Source organism: Sinocyclocheilus grahami, unplaced genomic scaffold (assembly GCF_001515645.1).
Source record: "Sinocyclocheilus grahami isolate Dianchi unplaced genomic scaffold, SAMN03320097.WGS_v1.1 scaffold193.1, whole genome shotgun sequence".
Lineage (NCBI taxonomy): Eukaryota > Metazoa > Chordata > Actinopteri > Cypriniformes > Cyprinidae > Sinocyclocheilus > Sinocyclocheilus grahami.
Window position 1 is genome coordinate 1,132,895 of NW_015505372.1, and position 11,294 is coordinate 1,144,188.

General features: G+C 36.5%; 1 protein-coding gene across 1 annotated transcript in view; it reads right to left on the bottom strand.

Moving 5' to 3' along the window:
- LOC107594947 (netrin receptor UNC5A-like) overlaps positions 1–11,294 on the bottom strand; it is a 116,368-nt gene that overhangs the window by 51,707 nt on the left and 53,367 nt on the right. The window contains exon 7 of the mRNA XM_016285178.1: positions 5,027–5,191. Coding sequence (XP_016140664.1) covers positions 5,027–5,191 — 165 coding nt within the window. The remainder of the gene's footprint in view (positions 1–5,026; positions 5,192–11,294) is intronic.

Genomic DNA, 11,294 nt, shown 5'->3' on the forward strand with positions numbered 1-11,294 from the left:
GTGCAGGATTCATATATTGTCTTTTCGCGGCTTAATATTCACAGACACTACTCCATATCGCGTTTTGATTCAAGTGTACTGACCTTCTTTTGATTTATTCGTCCAAAATGTGGCATATTCCGTCTGCGTTAGGCTATAGGAATTCCGTTTTTATGACTGGATTCTACAAACCAGTCAGTGTTTTCCACATTGCGGAAATTATAGAGCCGTTTGTCTCGCTATCATTTTCATAAGTAACTTTAATTTAATTACACATTTTTTCTTAGTAACTGTAACTGATTACAGTTACATTTATTTTGTAATTAAATTAGGTAACGCCGTTACATGTAACTAGTTACTCCCCAACACTGCTGATTGTGAAAATCAAACAATAGACACCTCTAATAAACTAATATTTGTTGACCGTGATTTTGAAACAACACCCTTGTACTTCCAGGAAAAATATTATTTTTAACTAATTAGCCGTAAGCTCAATGCTAGTCTTTAGAAATATTAAAATAGATGAGTTATTATGCATCTTTATTTTCACTGAAAATACATTGGTATACTTGTGTTGGTATAAAAAATTACTTGTATTGTCAATGCATTTGTATAAAACATTCATGTAGGCAAATTCATGATATAAAAATATAACTATTTATTGGTATTTAATATTTAAAAAAGTAAAAATAAAATAGATAATTGCATAAAATATAAAGTCTGTTTATACATATGGTTAATATACATACATATATATGTTGTGAATGGAATGTTATTATAAAGTACTTGTATATACATAGGCCTACGGTTAGAAGAAACAAACAAAAAATCTACCAGTTTAAGAACATCACAGCATGCTTTGGTGTAAATTATATTTATGGAGACCTAAAATATTTATTATTAAAAACTCTGCCCCAACAGATACATCCAATATAAATATTTTCATTCCCTGGTAAAAAGTGGCATTTCTTGTTCTGCTGCTTGGTGCATCTGCATTAACGGATTTAGATGTTTTTGCGCATCCCATCCCAAACTGTACATGAAATCACAGATTATTATTACACTAACAATTAGAACTCAAGGATTGTTCGAAAAGCTTTCACTTCTTATGGGAAATGTCTTTCAAGGACCAACTTAAGAGACACTTTTGATTTAGAAACATGCCATACCTAACAAAAACAGTGATTCTATTTATGGCACATGCATGATGGAAGCATGAGGAACATCAACAGAGTAGCAACCTGTCCTCCTCGACCACATCCTCGAGTAAACAGTCAAATCACACAGAAGCTTTGGATTTCTGTGCTTTTAACACACAGCAGGTGCTCAAGGGCTAATCTCCACCTTGAATTACGAGGACACTAAATGCTACTTTTATTTCAACAAGAGTTGCCTCTAACAACTAATTAAACCCTCCGAGGAAGGGTAAAAAAAAAGGAAAAAAAAGCATTTCTTGTGCAGTTGAGTAGCCAAAGCAGGCAGGATTTTCTGCTCATTACTGTATAAAACAGGTCTATTGTCTGGCGAGAGACATCTGCTGAGAACAGATTGGGACAATCTGCGGCCCGCATTCCAATTTTAAAGGATTTTTGCCTATTCAGTGTGCCTGTAAGTGTGGGCTTTGAAGAGTTTGAGCTAGCAAATGACATGTGGGAGGGCTCAGATTAAAATCTGAAAGGTGCAAAAACCTAAAGAACTAGGGGAAGTACTCCCATTTGACCCCAGTGCAAAAAAAAAAGTCCTGTAGGGGGACTACTGTATGTGTACTGTGCAGAAAAACCCTGAACTAAAAAAAATGCCAATCCTGACACTTTGATCCGAGAGGAAGCGAATACAACACTTTGATGCCCATCTGCTTGGCCGGAACCCCAGCTGAGCAAATTTCCCCATGGCTGCCATCGTACCAGCTTCTGTACTTTTAATTTGAGCAATATGGGCCAATTAATAACCTCCCAGAACAGAGAAACATAAACATCTAATGATAATAACTAGGCCTTGGACTCGGCTGGTGGGTTGCAATATTCAGTATTTTCCTTCTTTTGTTGTTACAGTTTGCAACATTGGCATTTTTTGCACGTAAAATCTCAACGCTGCAGATATGCTGGGGAGGTTTGAGATGATGCTATGATTGGACATGCCTCCATGTGGCCCTTAGTAGAAAAGCTAAGGATTCTAGAACTGTATCGACTCACAGCATGGGGAATACAAACTCTTCACTCTTGACCTCTACTTCTGCACATATTAATGGGAGTGTTTGCTCACATTCTGCCCCTCTTTATCTCTGTCGACGATCCGTATCAGCAACAGTCGAGGCCTAGCGAGATTAAACGGAATAGCGCATGAAGCGAGTTGCCTAGACAAGTCCCTGAATTCTGCTGGGAGTGAAACGGCCCCAAATTAACAGTTAATAAAGAACAAGTGTTTGGCTCACCACATTTCATGATAACCAGTGGGTAAATTACAGGGCGAGACATTAAAAGCGCAGTTCTTTTCTGTTGTTCTGCTGTCTCTATGGGAGGCCTTTAAACTGCGGTTCCTCACTGCTGATATCACACAAAGCACTTTGGATGACAGACAGGGTGAATAATTCAACTGTGATATGGCCAAACATATGCAAGTAAGTCAATGCAAACACTTCAACACTGACTATGAACACAATTAATGTGTTAAAGGGATAGTTCACCCAAAATGAAAATTCTGTCATTAATTACTCACCCTCATGTTGTTCCAAACTTTTAAGACCTTCGTTCATCTTCGGAACACAAATTAAGATATTTTTGAAAATACGAGAGCTTTCTGACCCTGCATAGACAGCAACACAACTACCACGTTCAAGGCACAGAAACGTAGTGTAGCGTCTGGACCAATCAAACACACAATATATATTTTGTTTTTATATTTAACAAATACTCTGTAACCCCCCTCAGTTAACAAGCCATATGAGGACCCATGAACCCTTCCCCCCGAAATGCGTAACACCCCAGGAAGCCGAACAGGCCCCTGGTTGCATGGCAACCAACGCTGATATCACTGGGTTTATTGGCCAAAAGAATGCAAAGCAGGGAAAATCCCTGCATGTCCCAGGGCAAGAGGCAGAGTAGAAATGGACTTTTCTACTAATTAATTCATAGGAAAACCTTTCTTTGAATGAACACACATGATCCTTCAGGTCATTGGGTATATTACAGAGGGTTAATCATGCAGATTTATGCTACAATCTTTTGTAGAATTGTACAGTAAGAAAGTTATTTCCCTTAACCAGGAAACTAACGTTCTTAGAATTGACAAGACAGTTGACCCTGAGAGGTCAGCTAAATATCTACAGCGGATCTAAAATATGAATAATTAATTATAACTAGTTATGGTTAATTATTCATATTTCCTCATGAGCTGAGTCGCTACAGTAGTAAGGATATTGTTCAAATAGTCCATGTGACATCAGTGGTTCAATGTTAATTTTATGAAGCTACAAGAATACTTTTTGTGTGCAAAGAAAACTAAAATAATGACTTTCTATAAATTACTTTAACAATTTCCTCTCTTCAGTATCAGTCTTCGATGTGCATTCACACATATGATTCAAAAGTGGTTTTTGCTCTACACTGAATCAATTTGATACAGTACTATACAACTTATAGTATTTTTTTTATATCTTAGGCAAGAAGAAGAAAGATGTACTAAAACAAATTCAAACTGTTTATCACAATCCAAGCCACCCTAGAGAATATTGCTGAACTATATCACCATTTATTTGCACTTGTAACAATTATTTAAATGTATTTAAATTTATTAATTTAAATGTATTTATGTATATACACTACTTTTCAAAGGTTTGGGGTCAGTTAGTTAGTTTTTTTTAAAGAAATAGCATGCATTAAATTGACCAAAATCCACAGCAAAGACATTTATAATGTAACAAAAGATTTAATTTTCAAATAAATACTGTCATTTTTAAACTGTCAAATTCATCAAAGAATCATGGTTTCCAAAATATCATGTTTCCACAAAAATATAAAGCAGCACAAAGTTATATGCAAATCATCATACTAGAATGATTTCTGATGGACCATGTGAGACTGAATAATGGAGAAATTTAGCATTCAAATAAATAATAATAAACTACATAAACTACATTTTTACTGTTTTATATGGCATTTTTCATATAAATGGAGCCTTTGTGAGCATTAGAGAAAAACAAAATCTTACCAAACCTAAACTTTTGGTGGTGCATTATAAATATATTACACAAACAGATCAATTCATTCCAATTTTAGCATTTTAAATCACTATCTGGCCAATGCAAACAATTCAAGATATAAAAGTCATATTTCAAGCAGGATTTTACTAGTTTCAACACTTTTAGCACATAAAGACTGTAAAGCTTTGAAAGCAAATAATCATTTGCTCTAGAAGCTCTTCTGCCCCCAGTAAGTCACACAGAACCATCCTGAAATCACACAAAGCTATGACTTCCCCATAGTCTGCCCTCTGGCATTTGTTTGAACCAATCATTTCCCACAGAAACAGTTGATAACGGCCACCAGAAGCTCTGATATAAAAATAAATCATCGGAAGAACGGCAATAACGCTGCCGCTCCCGAGGACGCCCATGTCAGTGCTGCTGTGGTACTATGGCAACAGCAGCTGCAGGACTGAGAGGTTTTTAAAATCCTTAAAAGAACAGAAGAACAACAGGAATGGGAAAGGTTGTGTGAGGAAAGAGAAGCTGGAAAAAAAACAGAGGGAACGTAACCCAGGAGACATCAAGACCTTGGACAACTCGAGATTCTCTGATCTGGAAAAGTGACCTTCCTGTGAAAAAAAACACGACCCAACGATACACAAACCCTGCCTGAAATACTAAACAAAGTGTGGTGTTAATGTAGACCTCCAAGGTGCCTTTCCCAGATTTTTCCCTTCTGTTATCTACTAGTAAATGGGACTCTCACTGATGCATCCTAGGCTTCATATCACATTTAGTGATCAATAAAGGAAGCCTGTGTTTTAATCGATTGATTAATCAATGGACAGAGATGGTGGTACTCACTCTGTGGGCACTGCTCACTGGTGCAGTTGAGAGATTGGAGATCCAGCCCCTGGCATTCTTTCCCACCCGTGCTGGGTGTAGGTTGGGTACATTCCCTGCTCTTCCACATGGTACAGTCGGCTCCACATGGCGACCATTTACTCCACTCGCTCCAACCTCCGTCCACTGAACATAGACATACATATACAAACAGAGGAAGTAGATTTAGCAATCTATTACACATTAGGGCACAAACATACTCAAACTCAAGTACACAAACATTAATGCGAACACTTCAAATATATGTATATGCAGTAACAACATCGGAGAACAAAAGTTGTTTTTGAAAGATGTCTCTTATGCTCACCATGTCTGCATTTATTTGATAAAAAATACAGTATAAAGTAACGTGTGAAATATTACAATTTACAATGCCTGTTTCCTATTTTAATATATTTTAAAATATAATTTATTCCTGTAGTGCAAAGGTGGATTTTCAGCAGCCACTACTCCAGTATTCAGTGTCACATGATCCATCAGAAATCATTATAATATGCTGATTTGGTGCTCAAGAAACACTTGTTAATGTTGAAAACAGCTTTTGCTGCTTAATATTTCAATGGAAACCATCCCAGCATGCACTGCATGACAATGTCATAAGACACTGATATTTGGTTAAATTTCTGTTGCGACATTGGGTGACCAAAATTGAATGTCAATTCAACTTCTAATGTCAATGTTAATTTGATGTCCAATACCGACGTCAGTTGATGTTGATATTTGTTGCTTTTAGGTTGTGTAACCAAAATCCAACTTTAAGTCAATGTCAAATTGGCATCAAATACTGATGTCAACCCAATTTTCATTCTCTACCAAAATGCAACGTCTGTCCGACATGACGTCCAATGTCAACCTGACATTACATTGACATCCTGTGCCTACTGGGATGATACACTTCCATTCAAAAGTTTGGGCTAAGTTAAAAAAAAAAAAAGAAGTTTTTATTCAGCAACAGTGCATTAAATTGATCAAAAGTGACAGTAAGACAGTTATGATATAAAAAAACCTTTCTATTAATCAAAAAATCCTAAAAAAAGTATCACAGTTTCCACAAAATATTAAGCAGCAAAGACTACTGCAGCCTTGATATACATAAGAGAGAACTTTCAAAAATTTGTAAACATCCTAATTATTCCAAACTTTTGGCTGCCAGAGTATCTCAACACTCCATTAAATTAGATGTTGTTATTCAGGTTGCTAGTTATAAATATTTTGACTTTACAGTAGCTAACATATCTCAGCCACACACGTGCTGTATGGCCTTCTGCTCATGTCAGTCACCGTTTTTGACATGCAGTGTATTAAATAATGCAGCTTATGCAACTTGAATGCTGTCATACTGATGGATGCAATACCTGTCTCTATGACACACTACAACTACATGCAGACGTGCCACCTCTGCAGCCGCAGTTTTACATATGCAGCACATCAACCACCACATTTGAAAACACTATACCTAGTTTTTAGCTAAGTATTAGAGACTTGAATTCAGTTATGAAGTATGACATTTTTTTTAAAACTTATGTGGCATTTCATTTCTTTCCCTGAAGTCCAATTATGTGTTAGTAAAGGTTTTTCCATCAAAAACAATCACATTTTTTACATGATCATTTTCCACCTTCTCTCTAAAGATTGATGTCTTAAAAGTACAGTAGCAAACAATTTAGTTAAATTATGGAATTAAACAGATTGTTCTGCTACTCTGCCTCCCTTTAAGAATATGTTAACGTTGTTCAGAATATTCACCAATCTCATCAAAGGCTGCATTTATTTGAATAAAAATAGCAAACAATAAACAACACTAATATTACTGTTCAAAGTAAAGTTTAAAAGAATAGCATTTAGGCTGTTGGAAATATAAATCTTATGTATCACTATAAATGTCTTTACTATCAATTTAGATTTTTAATCAATTTAATGCATTCTTGCTAAATAAAAATATTAATAAAAAAAATCTTAAATCATCTGGGTTTTGCCAAGCTACTGAATACTGATTTGATTATATATAAATGTTGTGACATCAAAACCATGTATGACACATTTGTGCAACTAAGCATCCATGAATGGTTTGGGTGGAATGAAAAAATGAGCTTTGCATTCACAATATTCAAGTATGTTTACGATACCCAGATTTCAAGTGTGAAAAGCCCATAGGAGGATAAAAGGCAGGTGGAAAATTCCGTATGTGTGTTTGTGCCCAGTCTAACGACACTCAAATGTCCTATTTCCTCCCAAGCCATTTTATTTCCATTTCTCATTCTCACAGGGCCGCGTTATTCATCAGCTGGACCAGAGGCCATTTTGGAAGTCTTATTCAGGCTGACGTTGTGCCTGGTTGTGGAAGGTTACTACAGGGCTAATGTGAGCAGCTCTGGTAATGAGCTCTCTAGGGGCGCTGAGCTGTGCCCTCACAGGACCAAGAGCAGGGTGAATTATGGTACTTGGATACAGAGTTACTGATGACTCCATTCGACAGACTGAGGATCAGACACACTAGGATGTTCATTAACCCCTGGCTTTATAGCATATTCACTGTGCGGTTCTGCTCTGCTAATGCGACCCTGACAGTACAGTGAGGTCACCGCTTGGCCAAACAACCAGCTAATAAAGTACTTACGTGGCTTAGCGATAAGAACGATGAAGAGTCGGCAGTCATAAACGGCTGTGAATAAAGGCGATATTTAGTCATAGCCTGCCAGACGAGAGTGGGTTTTTCATATTTAAATTTACAGAGAGATTATTAAGTGACACAGAATGATATTCGTACTAACAAAGAATGTGTGGAGTGCATCTAAAAGAGATGCTGACATAGCTTTTGATCAAACATTTGGCAGGGAGAGTGGCGAGGCAATAAAATAATTGTCCTTGTTTGCCATTGAGTGGACTCATTTGCGAGCAAGGCAGGCTTATATCATCACACTAGCCTGACTGAACAGGGAACTGAAGCTTAATGAATACATTACAATAAGAAGCATGTTCCTGTCTCTGATTCTCCACATGAATTTTAAAAGGCAGGTGATGAGAGATCAACAGCTAAGAGATGGAGAAAAGATTATCTTTCTTCTCTTGGAAAAACTGTACAAAGCAACTAAGAGAAAATCTCTTGACTCATCTGAGAATAAAACAGTTGCAGATAAAACACTAGCAGCAATATAGACATTAAAGTCAACACAAAACAGCATTCTCAACCCATTTGACTTTGATAACGTGACATTTTCAAATAAAAAGGATTTTTATGAAGTTGAAAAAAAAAATAGTAGGGCTTTATTTAATCCCTTGGGAATTGATTGGATTATGAAAAGTGGACATTCTGAAGCAGAATGTACCTGGACAAACTTGCAGTCGATTGTGAAGGACTACTTGGCCAACCAAGGCCCACTAGAAAAACATGCTTGAGGTGACATGTATTGCTTCTTGCATGTTTTATTGACACTTTCACAGTGAAATGTTTAGAGAGTGGTGCTAAAATTGCGTTCAGTTTTACCCAAAACCGATCAATGTGAATCTGGTAATGTTTTACTATGCTGGTTGCTGTATGCATCACGGCAGTTTGGAAATAAAGTGTCCGGTGAGTGGCACTACAAGACTAATGCTCCATCACACTTGAAAATAACATACTACCTACACTAAACCTATAATGTTAACAAAAGCAAATATGAGATAAAACACATTTGCTGAAGCAAGTCTTTGAACACTTTGATAGTGTTTCACAGATGTGTTTCATCACAACTGAAATGCTGTAGCAGGTGTGCTACTGAGCAAGTTTACATCAGAAAAGCCATACATATGGAGCTAATTATATAATGGGATATATATGATATGTATTAGGTTACAAATTAAAATGGTAAAAGTGGTAAAAGTGTTTTGAGGTCATAACACTGTGCAAGGAACTGCATGAAAATATGTGTTTTTAAACTAATAATCTGCACCTGTAATCATAATTTGTATGAACAAAAACTTTTTTTTTCTCCCAAAAAATGAGTCCCAACTCTGTCCCAGTGAGATTTGATTGGTACGATGAAGCTAAAGCTCAAAGTGCACCCTTGAACATCTCTTTGTAAAATGTCATAATTTGCTATTGTTGTGTTGAACTTTAATACATCAAATTATATTAAATACAACAGCAGCCTAAAACAATGCTTAAACAGCTATTTGGTTATTAGTTAATATTTACCAGTTGGTTATCACTGACCAATAACCTGCCATAAGTGACACCTGCCCAAAAGGAAATTCATTTCATTGGGCACTGCAAGTTATAGATGAAAGATGACAAAGTCTTTTTTTCCTCTGTAATAACGTGCACTGATGAATCGTGCAAAATAAGAGCAGGAACATTTATTGAGAAAGTAAATAGGGTCAATTTTGATTTCATGTTGACTTTAAACATGAAGTGATGAGAAGCAGAAATAGACAGTGATGGCCAATTTCCCCTTCAAAAGATGCAACAATCATATCTTAAACCTGCTTAACATGAGTGAAGGATGCAATAATAAGAAACCAAAGCAACCAAAGCCAGCAAATAATTGTCCATTCAGACTCCCTGCTATTAAGATAATATCTTTGATTTCCAATCATCCTGATGTAGGGGTGAAGATGTGTGTGTGTGTGTGTGTGTGTGTGTGTGTCGTGCCAGTGTGTCGTGTCAGTGTAGGATGCCTGTAACACAATAACGCAGTGGCAGGTCTATTTGGACGTCTTGTCAAGAGCACATCTGAAGGGCGTCCAACTGCTCTTTACAAGGGCTGCAGGAAGCCCCATTTCCACTCGCCGTTGCTGCAAATCACAATGGCCAATGCTGGACGCCTCCAGCTGCCTCGTCCTTGAGCGGGGAGGAGGAGCCGAGCGGGAGAGGCACACAATTACCTTTCAGATCAGCAGGGACGAGACGGAGTCAACACTCACATCTGTAATCTCACCTGGACCTAAACATTCCATGTTCAATAAAGCAGAGACAACAAGATTATAGATGATTCATGGGCTCTGAGCCAGAGTGGGCGGGGCCTGGGAGGGTTAGAATGAAGTCACAATGCACCGTTGCCTATCTTGTATTCGAATGAATCATGCAATATCAACACAAAAAGAACAGGTCTTCCAATACAGGAATCTAAAAGGGTTTTGGGATTCAAAGCATGTTTTTGAGAAGCATACTTTCATGCGAAACATTGCCTTGGCCAAAGTGCCTGCCAAAAAGGGGCTTAGGGTACTTTCACACCAAAAAGAGGTTAAGCACACCATCTTCTAAAAAATTCAGCAGTCTTGCAACTTTGTAAGAGCCTGGCACAATATTTAAGTGTCCTGGGCAACTTTCTATGCTAACATTTATGAAGTGGGCTGGGCCCTACTGGGACCTTCCCAAAGACCTCTTAGACTCATGACTTATTAAAAGTGACAAAAGAGACATTTATAATTTTTTTAAACTGATTTTTTGTTACATATTTTATGAAGATAAATATTGCAGATTATTATCAAGTAAGTTATCACTTAAGTCTGCGCATGTGCATTCTCTTCTTACAAATTACACAGTAGCTTGGAATCAACTCAATTGATTCATTCAAAAACAATGACTCTTTATGAGTGAGTCATTGAATCATTCATTCAAAGCGCTGATTCATGAAACAATGTCTGTAATATTCACCTTAATAACTATTAATAAAGCAGCAAATTAGGAGTTTATTGAGGTAAAATTGTAGTTAATAGTTGCTTAATAGCTAGAGCTGGACCTTAAAATAAAGTGTGACCAAAATATTTTTAATATTTTACAATTATGTTGTATTTAATGTTATATATGTTAACATTATGTAGTACTAATAAACAGCCAATATGCTAATAATATGCATGCTAATAAGCAACTTAATAGTGAGAATTGGTCCCTATACTAAAGTGTTACCAGTTTTTTTAACTTGATTTTCAGCAACAATGACAGTTTCTGAGCAAAAATTATAATTATGTTTCATGTCATCACAAGGCTGTACATTTTTTACAAGATAGAACATTATTTTAGTTTTATTGCCCAACTCTAGTTTTAAGTACAGTTAAAAAAGAAAGAAAGAGTAATATAAACTAGTAAAAAAGAAACCAGAGGAAAAAGCAAACGGGCCACTGAAAGAAAAGACTTGCACAAAATAACATGGTCAAAAAAAGAAAATTTTCTTTTTTTTGGCACTGAGCCTTCTTCCAAACCTAATTCATATTTATAAAGGCCAACATTTTATCTGTTAAAAAACTTGCA